Raw genomic sequence first — 15,668 nt, 5'->3', positions numbered from 1 at the left:
GGTTTGTCATTTAAACCGCGGCTCCTCCCACTGCATGTCGAAGTGTCCTTGAGCAAGAGACTGAACCCCAAATTGCTCCGGATGCTATTAATTGCTGTATGAATGTGTGTGAATTAATTAGTTTCCATTTCTAATGAGCAGTTGGCACCTTGCATGGTAGCCTCTGCCAACAGTGTATGAATGTGTGCAAATGGGTGAATGTGACATGTAGTGTAAAGTGCTTTGAGTGGTTGGAAGGCGCTATATAAGTGCAGTGGCACTGCAATGGCTGACGGTTGGCTTATAAGTTTGCTGGTGTATCACACTCAAAACCACATTTCAAACATATTTCCAAATATCCATTTGGATCCATTTCCAATACAAATTACAGCTGGGCTTTAAAGACAAGCAGGAATGATAACTTTTTACCTGCCCTCCTGCATTAAGCTGCTCCCATAGGTCTCCATGAATGGCACTGGCCTCATCCTCTAATGCTTCAAACTCCATACGAGTGGTGGTTAAAGCCTGAAAGAGGTACAAATAAAGGCAGAAAAGAAACAAATAAAGACAGGAGAATGTTTCAAACATCTGTGACTTACATACGGAAATCATGCCTTTGTAATGCCTTTCACTCTTAGAGTATAAATGAAAACAGGTAAAAGTTTTTCTCACAACCTGGCCCCTGTTTTTGTAAAAGTGTAAAAAAAATGTTGATTTGTTAGTTTGGGGGGGGGGGCTGACAAACAATGCTTATAATGGAAAACAGAAATATTTAATCTAATATTTTTTTAAAGATTTGAAACAAAAATGTAATAAGGGGGGTGCTATGTCATAGTCATACAATGGGAGTATGACTTAATATTGTTGATGTGTTCAGGGCGGGACTCTTATCAGACATGTGCATTATGGTGCAGATTGGACAAAGTACACTGAAGTTGTGACAACTTCCTTTTTCATGACGGAATGTCAAATCTTGGCGCCACGCCAGAGACACACCCTTCAACGCAAACTCGCAAATAGCACAACTTTTAATCGTGATGGTGTTTACATTTTACTAACCAAATTTATAGTCGATCCGACCAATTCCCTAGGAAGAGTTTGTTAAAGTAGAAATTGTGCAAATCGCCATGAATGACTGTGGAATGACCTTGGATCTTCAAGAGGATTTTTTTAACACCAGGACGTATTCTACATGTGTACCACTTTCATACTCATAGGTAAAACGTGCTATTGGGGCTGCTTAATAGGGGGTGCTGTTGAGCCATTTTTTCCACACATATGTTCGAGACCAATTAAATACATAACTGACATGAGTTTTGGGATATGATAGGGCCTCCAGAAAGGCAATTACATAATATGAATAATAATAATTCCTTAAATTATAATAGGGCCTTCGCACATTTAAAAAAAAATTATATTATCATTCTATTGCTATTGCATTAATTAAAAGTTAAATACAAATGTATGTATTTTTTATTTTTTTCAGACTTTAAAACATGTCCAGGCCCATTCTGTTTTTGCTGTACTACATGACTCATGAATACTGTCAATATATGGCAAATTTATAAAAACACTATATCTGTCCAAAATATTAAGACAGGTCATCTTTCCAAATTGCAACTATGTTATGTTTTTTTTTTTATCACAGATATCATCTGACTGTTTTTCATTGTCTTACACTGGAGGCCTGGGAAAGCTCTCCTCTAATGTTGATGAGCTGGTTCTGCAGGGTTTCCTTTTTGAACCGCAGCTTTTCCATGGCCAATGGCTGGTTATGGTACAGCTCCATCTCCTGATGAGTTTCCACTAGAGCATCCTCTAGGCTGTCCTAGGTACAAAAAAGGAAGAGTTTATTGGAAAAGCACATTCCTGCTAATTATGTCTTTATTCTAATAATATTTGATATTAGGACATATTAATAAAAAAAATCTGCCTGAACAAAATTAATCAAAACAGGATTCAGTGTTGAAAGTTTTTTGGTTTTGGTTGTTTTTTTGCATTTATTTAAGCATAAAAATAATGAGTGGGAGAATGTTATCATAACATACATCCTGTACTGAATGACCAGAGAAAAATAATCTATTTCAAACAGTAATGTGATCTACAGTCCAACTCGGAAACTGTTGTTGATGTCGTGTTAGATACGGGTTGATTCAATTCTGTGGGCATTAACAATGATGTATCAGTGGCGTTGAATTGGACTGTGAGAATCAAACTAACAGAAACAAGATCCATACAAGAGCACCACAAAGTGCAGCCTCAAAAAGACTGTAACTGAACCACTACACTAACTAATATTGCATTGATTTAAACTGTCCTATTTTTTTCTGGTCAAGTATCTTAACATATGGTAATATAAGCTTTAATAGTATAAAGAGTGACCTGATCTATATGAAAAGTGTCCTGAGATAACGTTTGATTTGGTGTTATATAAATAAAATTGAACTGACATTTGAATTGAGCTGTTGTAGTAAAGAGCATTAAATGCAGATAAATGTTTGTTTACAACAGAAAATATTTCTTAAACAAAGAGTATAATGCTGTGTAGGAAATGATGTACCTTGTCCATTCTCAGTCTGTGGACAACAGCCTCGTGGTCTTTCAAAATTCGGTTCTGCTCACACAGTCGACCTAAGAGTTTCTGTGTCAGACAGAACAAAATATATTTGATAGAAACCAAGAAAAAGAGTACAAGAACGTATCTCTGTGAGTACATGCTTACAGTATAGGGCCAAAAGTATACACCTATCAGCCATAATGACCTTGGTACCCTGGTGGTCATAATGTTATGCAGCCCCATATGCAACAAACTGTGATACACTGTGTGTTCTGACACACTTCTATCAGATCCAGCATAAACTTTTTCAGCTACATTAGCTCATCTGTTGGATTGGACAACACACGCCAGCCTTCGCTCCCCACGTAGATTAATGAGCCATCACCCCGTCTCTGGTTCACCCCTTTTCCTTCCTTGGACCACTATTGATAGGTACTGACCATGCTCTCACCCAGTGGTTGAGCCATCACAATTTGGCCCTTGTCAAAGTCGCTCAAATCCTTACGCTTGCTAATTTTTCCTGTTTCTAACACATCAACTTGCTGCCTAATATATCCCACCCACTGACAGGTGCCATTATAATGAGATAATCAGTGTTATTCACTTCTGGTCATAATGTTATGGTTGATCGGTGTATAAACACCAGAACATTGCGCCCATATGTGACAGCTGAATACATTGGGGCGGCTGTGGTTCAGAGGAAGAGCGGGTCGTCGACTAAGCGGAAGGTTGTTGGTTCGATTCCCGGCTCCTCCCGCCATGTATCAAAGTATCCTTGAGCAAGATACTGAACCCCAAATTGCTCCCGATGCTGTACAGCCACAAAAGTATTAGTGAGGTCCAACTCTGATGTTGTGGGAAAAGGCCTGGCTCATAGTGAGCACTCCAAAGGTGGGGTTGAGGTTGAGGTCAGGGCTTTGTGCAGGCTAGTCAAGTTCTTCCACACCTAACTGGGAAAACTATTCCTTATGAAGCTGGCTTTGTGCACTCTTGTTGTTGAAAAGAAGTTGGAGGGACACTATACTTATACTATACACTGTCTGAAATATATGGTAACCGCTTATGTATAAGCATTCTGATTAGGCCCTAGACCACAGATCTAAATATGTAGACAGGGTTGTTCACATACCTTTGGCCATGCAGTGTATTTGAAAAACATGATAATCTTCTGGGTGTAAGAGTGTGTTTTTCCTTTCCTTACACTGGTTTCAATTTCATTGAGCTTCAGTGTGGGATGTAATTCTCTGCTGTATACATCATGGAAAGGAAGCACCTGTGAAAACAAAGATTGAACAAATCAAACATCAACCAGACTCAATGAGAGGAAGAAAAAGTTTTATGTCAATGTCCCAATATTCTGTTCTTTATTCTGGGGAATATAAAGCCTAATTTACTCAGAAAGTCATCAAGATTTATTTTGCAAGAGAGGACATCTAAATTAAGAAACCAACAAATAAATGATTATTTTGCTGGCTGGGTTTTCATGCTTTCTGCAGTGGATGGCTGGTGATTAAGTTTCTACAAAAATACAGTAGGTAACATCTGCCAGCAGTTAAATGGGAAGAACTCTATGGAGCCATTCTTAAGCCTTATATAAACATAATGTTGGTATACTGATAATGCAACCCTGTATGTTTCCTCATCTCTAAACATCACAGAAGCTCTTTGGTTTATGTATCAGAATGAAATGAAATAAAGTCATGATAATGTCCCATTTTTAAAAAAACACAATAGAAACCGAAATACATGATTCAGGAGGCTAAGATAAAAGTTAAAGTGTTTTTACTTGACAAATGTACAAGGATATAACAAAAGGATTCAACAGACAACAGAATAGTAATACAGGCAAGGTCAGAAACAGAAAAAAACTAGCAAGCAAAGACAGGACGCTGTAAGAGAAGCAGCTCTGATCCAGTGTTGCTAGCTGAAGTCGGCCTCCCTGCGGTGCTCTCTCTTACTTGTACACAGAGCTTTGCTGTTGAGGATGATTGCTCCAATATTCGGGTAACCATGCCAATTAAGTGGCTTCCCTCAAGCACCTGAAAATTTAGCTCAGATTACAGAGACCTGACAATACGCTTATGTAACAGGATGCCTGGAACAATACTGGAACTTTTACTACTTTAAGGATAAGCTAATAATATTTTTTAAAGTAGGCAAGAAACTATGGAAGGAAAGGAGAAATAAAGGAAAGGGAATAAAGGAGAGAAGGAAGCTCACACGCAAACACGGTTAACATTGACTGGGAAACAGTGTATGAAATATGTAATGGCAAACAATACTGTGTTTGTGTGTGTGTGTCCTCTTACCTGATGGTCTAAGTAATCCAGATTGCGCTGCAGTTGAAGGTCTAATATGTCCTCCTGAGCCAAGCAACAGCAACAGTGATAGACATGGAAATCACACAAACATAGTGTACAGATAGACGGCTTTCAGAAAAGACTGCAGCAAAGCAAAGCACCACAACTAATCCGCCAATCACACTGGAGGCCTACAGCTTCTCTGCAATGATCAACTGAAACACTATATAGAGAATTAAATAATTGCTTATGTCTGGACATGTTTTTGACAAATAAAATAAAATAAAAGATCTCAAATTTCATCTCAAATCTCTATTGCGAGGTTGTTCCTTCAGAGGCATCAGTCTTAATGAGCCTTCCTCAGCAGACAGAGTTTGATCAGTTGTCATGGAAATCGTTTAGTTGTTATTTTCCTCTATATTTGACAGAAAAAGACAGGGTGATGGAAATGTCTTTGTTCAAATGGGGCCTCAGATGTGTCAGATGGAAATGTCCTCCTTGTTCTTTCTCTGGCTACTCATTGACTTCTGATCCATGACCTTTGACCTCTTCTCAGGATGCTGTGAGAGGTTTTGGTCTGGTGTTCATGTTCTGATGTTTTTTGTTTCCGCTTGTTTTGTTACTGCATTCAGTGTCTTGGAGCACAGAGCAGACTGTATTGGCAGGAAGTCAGGCACAGAAAGGGCATAGAGAATCCAGTCAATTTTCAAAATAAAATACCCCCTGCAGACACTTGATTGAAAATCATGCTTGTATCAACATTGTGGCACCAGGCCAAAGTCAATCAGCCAGAGGCCAGTCAGAGGAGTATTGAAGCGCAGAAACACGCCGTTTTGTATCATTTTTAAGGACAAAATTGTTCCGCTTCTGAAGCACTCTTGATAGGATCGGAAGATTCTACGGAGCCAAACCGTCTTGAAGCCGTGCCCGATTAGGAAGTGAGTTACTATATTTACTTGCCCAAAGTGGTATTTTACTTTTGGTATTGTTTTTGTTGAGACCTGGGTCAAGGTCACTTTCATGCTAAAACACAGCTGTTTACTCATGTAGCTCAGTGTAAAAGTACAGGGGTTAAAACAAGTTAATTTGTAATAAACATAAAAAGATGGAAATGATTCAGTAACGCAATTAAACTGAAAAAAATGTAGGTTACAAGTAGAGAAAACTGAGATAACTGAGAGATTAGCATAAATTAATAAATAATAAAGTAGAGTGTAAATAGTTGATTAAGTAGTTACAATAAACTGCTCTATAGTGGAGGAAAAGTGTGTGGTAAAATAATAATTGTATTTAATAATAATCTGTCTTTGGTTCATGCTGTTTCATTTGCTTGGTTACTGTAGGTATCATTCGTTGTCACCTGATGGTAATTCGCTGTAGGTAAGGAAGTTAACAGAAAAGGGGTGGGAAGATAAAAACAACAACAAGCAGGACGGGAGAAACGTTGAAAAAGAGAGAAAAGAGAGAAATACGGAGCTGAAGGAAAGTTAGGAGATAATGACAATATGGTAGATAGCTTGTGAATGTTTAAGTAACAGAAGAAGCTGTAGCTGAGGACAGTAACGAGCATTTCTTGCCTAAACACAGTGGATTAGGGCGTTTGAGTTCTTTAAGAGGGACTGCTAAAGCCAGCAAGCTGCTAGACCAGAGGCTTGTATTAAAAAATAAATTTCGCCTGTTAACATTTTTATGTCAATTCCCAGTTGTTTAGGACCCAACAATCAAAATGATCCATTGTTGCCTTTTTATCTCTGATCTGGTTTGTGTTCACACTGACTGATTACAAAAGAACCAAGAGGTTTAAACATGAGGACACCATTGCTGAACGGGAAGGACGTTTGCTTTCTTCTTTCATCTCTTCACAAACTGTTTGTCCAGTTTCTTATTTTTACGTGCATGTGAGAGTGTGCGTGTGGGCCCACTGTTGTGTTTAGAGTTTAGTTAAGTAGCATATTTGATTTGAGTCTGATAAGTATATGGAAATAGTGTTACATTTTGTTTGTTATTTAAAATATTAGTACGTTTGAATAGAGACAGTTTTGTTGTTTATTTATAAGGTATTAGGCTATAAAAGGTTTCACACAAAACGTGTAAAACTTAGTGGTAGCTACCTTTATAAATCAAACCCAAACACCCCGTCATTCAAGTCCAAGGTGATTTCCTTTAATTTAGGCATTTACAGAGTGTTGGTGTAATTATTTTGGTGCTACACTCACCAAAATAATTATATGTATTCTTGAGGTTTAAGAAATATCCTGAAAGCATGCCCTTCCACATAAAACCTACGAATGAAACAGGGACCTGCATATACGTACTATAACAGTAGTGGTCCACAAGGTATCTTCAAAGAGACCACATGTTCAATTTGCAAACATGCCTGCCCATGTATTTTTTTAATTGGTAAAATTGAACATACAACATTATATGCACTCCCGTCTTCTGTACAGTCTTCTTATATTTTCTTATCTTTCTTATCTTTATTTATTTATATTTTTAAAAAGTACTTTATTCTTGTGTGATTTTTGTGTGACTTGTATATTTTTGTGTGATTTATATATTTTTGTGTGACTGTATATTTTAAGCACCATTGCACCAAGACAAATTCCTCGTATGTGTAAAAACCTACCTGGCAATAAATCTGATTCTGATTCTAATTCTGATATGTGCTGTCACATTTCCACTATAATCAAGTGGCTTCTGGTCTCCCATGTTAGAACTTGTGGGACTGCACTTTATTGCATGACTATATTGGTAGACCCCATGTAGCTTAGGTCTCTCTGTCATTCATTTATATTAAATATTTGTCTAATGTATAAATTCACACACATACACTCATACACATATGCACACAAAATTGGTGCCAGTGGCATGTTAGGGACAGGAGATCAGAGAGGAAAGAAAAGGTCCAGAGAGAGATTTATGTATACAGAGTTAGGGCAGGTAGACAGATGTGTGGAAGAAATCCCACAGCTGGCTGCAGCTGCAAAACAAAGCTACACATACCACTGTTGTGCCACGACTACTGTAGGCTATACCACCACAGGACTGTGTGTGACCGTGTGTACCGGTATTATCCTTGTATTACAGTACATTACCACACATACCATTTTATTGTGGATGTAGGGGGATTCAGGGTAGTTGCAGTGGTATAATCCTTGGCTTAAGGACCTCCTATCACCAGGGTAGTCATACTGAAGGAAGGAAGGAAGGAAGGAAGGAAGGAAGGAAGGAAGGAAGGAAGGAAGGAAGGAAGAAAAATGAGGGAAAGAATTAATGAAAGTTTTTAGGGTGGAGTACAGTACAATGAATTATGGTTAAGTCATATGAAAACCAAATATTCATCTCTTATTCTTTCATTCATTCGATAAAGGTAATTTACAGTCTTTATATTCTGGAAATAGAGTGGGAATTCTAAAAACCTGTTAATATAAATTTTAAAAATTCTGACTTTTTATTGTATTCGCTTACCTAAATCAAAAACTACATTCAGTAGAATTATGAGGAAAAACATGGGATAAAAGCTTGCCCCCATTAAATTAACATGTCTGATTTCCCAAAGTAACTGTCATAGTAACTGAGTTGTGGCCCGGAAAAAAAATGTCAAGATGAGGTTGCGGTCACCTTTTATCCACTATATAATACTACAAACAAACACACACCCACACACACACACACACACCCACACACACACACACACACACACACACACACAAAAAAACTCGTTGTTTCACCTTCGGTGAACTGAGGGATCTCCTCAGGCTGTAGACAGATGGATCAGCATATATCACGTCATCCCTCATCCTCCCTGTAAACCGGTCAAAGCGGGCAGATGGTGATCGAGCCGGCGAGGCAAAGTTGTGTGGCACTGGTGAGTAGGGCCCCCCCGATGACGAGGATGGTGACCTAGGCACAGACCTGGAGCGTGGCTGGATGGACAGACGCCTCATGGATGTTTCCATTCCCCCATAATACTGTTGCCCCCATTGGTCCCTGGGCACTGGGGGTCCATACATCTGATGTCCGTCCCTTAGTGAGTGGCGCTTATCCTCAATAGTCCATCGTCGGTCGTATCCACCGAAAGCAGAGACAGAGCATATGCTGTCAGGTCGGACCCCTGATGTGTACAGAGGGTACTCCTCCACATACTGGGGGCCACCAGGGTAGCCATAGTAGTCAGCAGAGACCCCACGGCTCACTTGGTAGTAATGAGATGGGCTGTAAGGACAGGAAAAGATGGAGATGGAAGTCTCTTAATTTTGTTAATTTTGTTTTGATAAGACTTTTTTCTTCTTAAAATCTAAAATAAATATCACCTTTGTTTATTATGCACATGGATATTAATTTTTAAAAAGGTAAATTACGGCCATGAGCTGTCCTGTACTGGTCATGGTTATGATGAATGACTATTTGAAATAGCAAATATTTAAGGTGTGCTATAGTTTCATGACATGAGTACATTTGGTGCGCAGACACAACATCCAGTTTGAGATGTTTATGCAAGCAGCTTATAAATCCAGTAGCACCAGCTGGACCAATCCTGTAACCTTGCGAGGCAGCTAGGCTGCAGATCATGAAATCACAAAATCATCTAGGCTTCCATTTATGCATTTGTCTGAGGAAGTACTGGTAGCTACGGAGAGAGCGTTCATGCAGTGAGAAGATGTCCTGCCATGTGTCGAAGTATCCTTGAGCAAGATACTAAACCCCAAATTGCTCCCGATGCTGTGCATTGGTGTGTGAATGTATATGAATGTGTTAGTTTCTGTTCGATGGACTTTACCATCGCTGTGTGAATGTGTGTGAAAGGGTGAATGTGGCATGTAGTGTAAAAGCACTTTGAGTGGTCAGAAGACTAGAAAGGCACTATACAAGTACAGGTCCATTTACCATTTACCATTTACCAACAATACAGAAGTAGACCTGTAGAGAGATACAGGTGCTATATTTCTCCTCCTCTCCACTGATTTACCTGTTGATATCCTCTTGGGATGCCATGCCCCGCCGCTGGTTGACCCACTGCTGCAGCTGGGCCATTGAGCTCTTCCTCTGGGCCACCCTCTCTGGAGCTGTCCTGGGCACAAAACCCCTCCTCAGCACCACATTCTCCTGCTGCTCCTGGGGGACATGCGACGGGCCCCCACTCTCCTCCTGGTGTTCCTGAGGGGTGCGATGCCCACTGTGACTCCTGGATGGAGGGGGTTTGCTATTGTGTAGCATTTTGCGAGGGCCATAGTTGCTGCAACCATTTGGATGGTAATCTGAGTGAGGGGTGTAGTCTGGACCAGATCCTCCCCTTTCATCATCACCTTCTCTTCCACCTCCATGCCTTCCTTCATTCTTTTTCCCCTCCTGATTTGAGAGGGGTGTGGAGGGTGGGGGTGTCTCAAAGCCGTCAACACCATTTATCTTAGGGTAGGGGGGCTGGTCACTGTCAGTTTCATTGTGTGTTTGTGTGTGTGGATGCTCTTGTGCTTGTGGGTCGGGTGCCTTGGTCACCATAGTATGGTTGAGATCAGCTTTCGTGTCCGAGTTATTTCTGTGAAATTTGAAGGAAAAGAAAGCATGAGAACAGAAAGGAAGGTTTGTATTAAAAAATAAATTTCGCCTGTCATTTATTATTTAATTCCCAGTTGTTTAGGACCTAACAATCAAAATGATCCATTGTTGCCTTCTTATCTCTGATCTGGTTTGTCGTCGCACTGACTGATTACCAAAGAACTAAGAGGTTTAAACATGAGGATGCCATTGCTGAACGGGAAGGACTGTTTCGCGCTTCCTGAGGAGGACTTTGCTTCTGCTGCCACTTGCTTTCTTCTTTCATCTCTTCACAAACTGTTGTCCAGTGTCTTATTTTTATGTGCATGTGAGAGTGTGTGTGTGGGCCCACTGTTGTGTTTAGAGTTGAGTTAAGTAGCATATTTAATTTGAGTCTGATAAGTATAGGGAAATAGTGTTACATTTTGTATAGTATTTGGTATTGCCTAATTTTTTACAGTGATCTGCTAATTTTGGTAAAGGTAATTCTGTTTAAAATTGAGTATTTCAACTATAATATGAGTATTTCAACTATAATATTATATTTTAAAGGAGTCTTATTTGTGTAATTGTGTTATTTCCTTTTTTCCCTTATAACTAACAAAGTAAATATTATTTGTGTTACACTGCATAAAACTGGTCAGTAAAATATTATTTGTCTTGGGTCAGTTATTTAAAATATTGGTATGTTTGAATAGAGCCACTGCGAAGTCACTGGACAGTTTTGGTAACAGTCTTCCTTCATCATCAGCACACAGAGAGGCAAATCAACTTCCACTGACTGACTGTCGCTGTATGAATCTTGTGCAGTGCTTGAATTGGGACAGTACTAGAATAGTGTCAGAATGCATACTGTTTTTCTGTTTTGTTTTTCTGAGAACATATGTAAAGGTAGTGTGCATCCAGTTTGGCTCTGTGCATGTGTGTGAACATCACCTTTGTCTTAGCTGAATGTTGACCTCTGAAGCCTCGCTCATGGCTCTGATCCACTCTTCCTGCTCCTCATGGCTGTCTGTGCTAAAGTAGTATGTCCTGGTCCCAGCGTGCTCCGCCTGCATGCAAAACACAACAGGAGCTTTCAACTCCCCGTCCTCACCCTCCTCCTCCTCCTTATCCAACCGCACCTGCAGATGGAGATGGAGACAAAAGACAGAGGCAGCACATAAGTACCACAGTCAGTGTTATAATCGTGGACTTAAAATCTCCATAATCTTCATCAGCAGTAACTTCATCTACTCATGCAGTTAAGAGGCATGGTGTTATGGAACTCCAAGTACAAGGTAATTACAGTTTATTACAACTTTTATTTTTTGATTTTTGATTTGATTTATTTTTGCATTAGACATGTTGGAAAGAAGTCAACAGTTTATCCAGATTTTCTAAATCACTTTACTGGTCAAACTTAAAGTGTACAGATTTTTTCACATTTGTGATATTGCTTCCTTTCTCTCTCCCAAATAAGTTTGTCTAACCAAGAGGTTTATTTCCAGCTTGTCTGATTGCACACACTTCTTGTCCTAGCTTCTTTTTACTGTGTTGCAAACTGTGTTTCCTGATCTCGACAATTAATGGACATAAAAAAAATAAGACCCAAATTGTGATGGACCTGAATTATCCTTTAATGATATCCATGCACATTCCTTTGATTGGCTGTGTTACACTCACTGATCCTGCTTTACTTTCAAACAAAAACTCTTTCCTTAAATTTCCTCCCACCTCACTTCTTATGTTTTTTATTTTTAACAATTTGTGACATCGGATGCAATTACAAAATCACAGGACGTACATTTGAACAGTAGAGCTGACATGGACTTAATAACTCAACAACCCAAAAAGAAAAGAAAAAAAGAAAGAAAAGACAAGACTGCTATGCATGAATCCTTAGGTATCCAACTGACATGCAGGAATGCAGCACAAAAGACATAAAGACATAATCATGCATCCTTTGCAGACAGGACAGTTAATAAAAAGAAGGGTGGTAAAATATCAACACTGTACCTACTGTACTTTCTACCACAACAGGAGACAGCGAGGGCCAGCAGACCTCACAGGGGTGGACGGAGGTGGGAGGAAGAACAGACAGTGACAAGGGAAAGGGTTAAGGGTTGTGGTGTCAAAGCCAGTGCTGATGTTAGGCTGTGAATATGTATTCTTTGAGGCTGTGGCAGACTATAGTTGGAAAAGGAAAGATGTTGAGAACATCTGGAACCTCTGAAATTCTTACATTACAAACACAATTCATACAACCTATATGAAGAGGCTACTGAAGTCTTAAAAAACAGGCTAAAACAGTTCAGTTTTAGTGTTTATGGCATTTAAAACATCAAGAACCTTGATAATCTTCTAAAAGTACTCACTGTGAAGGGACACACAGCTTTAAAAAAAACAGATCAGTCTGTGTCAACACCTCCACATGAACAACTGACAGTTGACAAAAATTAGCTAACATCTTCCTATGGATACTAGTTGTACATAAGTCACTAATGAAGGCAAGCCCTTGTATGGGTAGACAATCATGTCTAGAACCATATTAATGTGACCCTGAACATACTGTCCTTATTCCTCAAAATAAAATGAAATAAAACACACAAATAATAATAATAATCATGGTTGAAAAAAAAACAGGAATGTACCACAAGAGGGCAGCACAAGCAAAGAGGTTGGACAAGATACCGTTCACTGAGCATTTAGCACTATAATCCTTAGTTCTGGCTTTTTCTCTAACTGATTCACCAATCACCAAGTGACGAAAAGCTCCTACAAAAGACATTGGAATCAAAATACAAAGTTCAAAAGTAAAGATCTAGAATAATGACTGCACTTGAGCTTCAGACAGAACATGTTTCATGAAAGACAATCAATAGATTGTGTATGAAAAACCTAATTCTGCAAGACTGCAAGAAAAAGTACAGAGTGAAAATACTGAGGTACTGGTACCTCAAAATAGTATTTGAGTACTGGAGTACAGTTAATATACATAACGACCAATTTGACCTAAATTGTACATGTGTTTCAAAGTGTCCTGGTGACCTGATATCCAATATGGAGCATTAATGTTTCAACTCTTTCAGACAGGTTGTAGTCCTAAAACCATGAGTTCATCCAAAAAATTTCCTTGCAGAAGCATAGTTTATGCAGATAATAATTTATATTTTTAAAATGTATGCGGTAAATTGCTACAAAGCTTATTGCCATATTGTTCATATTTGTTCCTATTTCAAAAACCCAATGCAGATGATCCATGGTGATCTACACAAACACATCTTATTCTGATTCATTTGATTCTGAATGGACCCTGTTCTGCTCCTACTTTTACCAGCTCCTTCCCAAAAACACTCTCCTGATATAGAGGATGTAGATATATATTCTATCAGAACACGATAGTGAAGATTGTATAATAATATTAATGATATATTATTATCAAATAAAATAATGAGAAATTGGCCTGTGTGTGTGTCTGTGTGTCAGTGGTGAAGTGAAGGTGTATATTCGACCTTCTTCCTGCTGAGTACAGTAGTAGTGAATGCAGACACTGTGTGTGTGTGTGTGTGTGTGTGTGTGTGTGTGTGTGGTGTGGTGGTGTGTGTGTGTGTGTGTGTGTGTGTGTGTGTGTGTGTGTGTGTGTGTGTGTGTGTCGGAAATGATGTCACTGACAACAGGAGTCATTTCCTTCCACGGTGGAGCACTGTGAGGCTCCTCCTTCATCAGTGACACAAGGTAATGCAATTGGCTGAAATGGCTGTATAGTAAGAGGAAGCAGTAACCTAGCAACAGAGGCGGGGCTGTGGGAAGAGGGAGTGTATGTGTGTGTGTGTGTGCAGCCTCCCTCCTTTGTTGTCCTTCCTTTGTTCATTCATCCAACTAGTCAAAGAGAAGGATGGATGAAGGAGAAAGGAAAGGTGATATTAACATTATCTCTCACGCTTCAAAAATAAAATTATTATGATCATATATTATTATTTTATAACTCAGGAACAAACTGAAAATCAAAGAAAACCACGCTATTGAGAACAAAGCAGAAAGGAGGAATAAAGGAAAAGTAAAATAAATAGATGATAAGATAAGAAATATATTGTTTAGTTGAACTGAATTAAAAGTGAATAGGGGGGACACAATAGATAAATGGAGGAAGAAGGGAGGGAAAGGAAGGAGGAAAGAAAAATGTTGAGATGAGGGAAAGACTGAAAAAAAAATTAACTACTACTTCTCTTGTTAGATCTTAGTGCTACATTTGACACGATTGACCATCATATCATATTAGAGAGACTTGAGCATTGGCATTAAAAGAACCGCACTAAGCTAAGTCTTACTGATCAAGTCGATCTCAGTTTGTACATGTTCCACAAGGTTCTGTGCTTGGATCAATTCTATTCACTTTATACATGCTTCCTTTAGGCAGCATAATTAGGAATCCCTCCACTTCCTTTAATTGTTATGCAGATGATACCCAGTTATATCCATCAATCAAGCCTGATTAAATTAATCAATTAGCTAAAGTACAAGCATGCATTAAGGCCAAAAAAACCTGGATGATCTGCAATTCTCTGATGTTAAATTTAGATAAAAATTGAAGTTCTTGTAATTAGCCCCAAACACCTCTGAAACTGATTATCTAAAGATATTGTTACTGTAGATGGTTTTACCCTGGCCTCTAGCACCATCAGGAATCTTGGAGTTATCTTTGATCAGGATATGTAATTTAACTCCCACATAAAGCAAACCTCTAGGACTGCCCTTTTTCACTTACGTAACATTGCAAAAATCTGACAAATCCTGTCCCAGAAAGATGCAGAAAAACTAGTCTGTGCATTTGTTACTTCTAGGCTGGATTACTGCAACTCCTTATGCCCCTATAAGTCCATTGAGACGCAAGAATTGACTCAGAATGCCGCAGCACGAGTACTGACAGGAACTAGAAAAGAGATCATATCTGTCCTGTACTAGCTTCTCTGCACTCACTCCCTGTAAAATTTTGAATATAATTCAAAATCCTCCTCCTCACCTACAAAGCTCTTTATGGTCAAGCACCTTCATATCTTGAAGAGCTCATGGTACCCCACTAGAACACTGCACTCTCTGAATGCAGGGTTACTTGTGGTTCCTATAGTCTCCAAAGGTGCCAGAGCCTTCAGCTACCAAGCTCATCTCCTGTGGAACCAGCTTCCAGTTTGGTTTCTGGAGGCAGACACACTTTCCACATTGAAGAGTAGGCTTAAGACGTGGGATTTTCCATGATGCACTGAGCTCCTCTCTTCCTCTCCCTCTTTACCTGTACATATTCATGTCGTCATCGTAAT

At 39.2% G+C, this 15,668-nt stretch overlaps 1 protein-coding gene across 19 annotated transcripts in view; it reads right to left on the bottom strand.

The window, feature by feature from the left end:
* plekha6 (pleckstrin homology domain containing, family A member 6) overlaps positions 1-15,668 on the bottom strand; it is a 114,760-nt gene that overhangs the window by 29,737 nt on the left and 69,355 nt on the right. For 12 of the 19 annotated variants that reach the window (XR_007886458.1, XR_007886459.1, XM_051414958.1 and 9 more), the window contains 9 exons: positions 11,308-11,495; positions 9,806-10,372; positions 8,568-9,051; positions 7,941-8,027; positions 4,846-4,899; positions 3,666-3,809; positions 2,540-2,620; positions 1,658-1,807; positions 409-504 (listed from right to left, as the gene is read on the bottom strand). Coding sequence is in view for 17 of the 19 variants with exons in the window: in XM_051414958.1 (XP_051270918.1) it covers positions 409-504; positions 1,658-1,807; positions 2,540-2,620; positions 3,666-3,809; positions 4,846-4,899; positions 7,941-8,027; positions 8,568-9,051; positions 9,806-10,372; positions 11,308-11,495 (1,851 nt within the window). In the remaining 2 variants the exon portion in view is untranslated. The remainder of the gene's footprint in view (positions 1-408; positions 505-1,657; positions 1,808-2,539; positions 2,621-3,665; positions 3,810-4,845; positions 4,900-7,940; positions 8,028-8,567; positions 9,052-9,805; positions 10,373-11,307; positions 11,496-15,668) is intronic. The other 7 variants (XM_051414955.1, XM_051414960.1, XM_051414954.1 and 4 more) reach the window with 6 other exon arrangements.

This window comes from Dicentrarchus labrax, unplaced genomic scaffold (assembly GCF_905237075.1).
Source record: "Dicentrarchus labrax unplaced genomic scaffold, dlabrax2021, whole genome shotgun sequence".
NCBI lineage: Eukaryota > Metazoa > Chordata > Actinopteri > Moronidae > Dicentrarchus > Dicentrarchus labrax.
The sequence above is the reverse complement of the archived record's forward strand: the minus strand, read 5'-3'. Positions and strand labels throughout refer to the sequence as shown.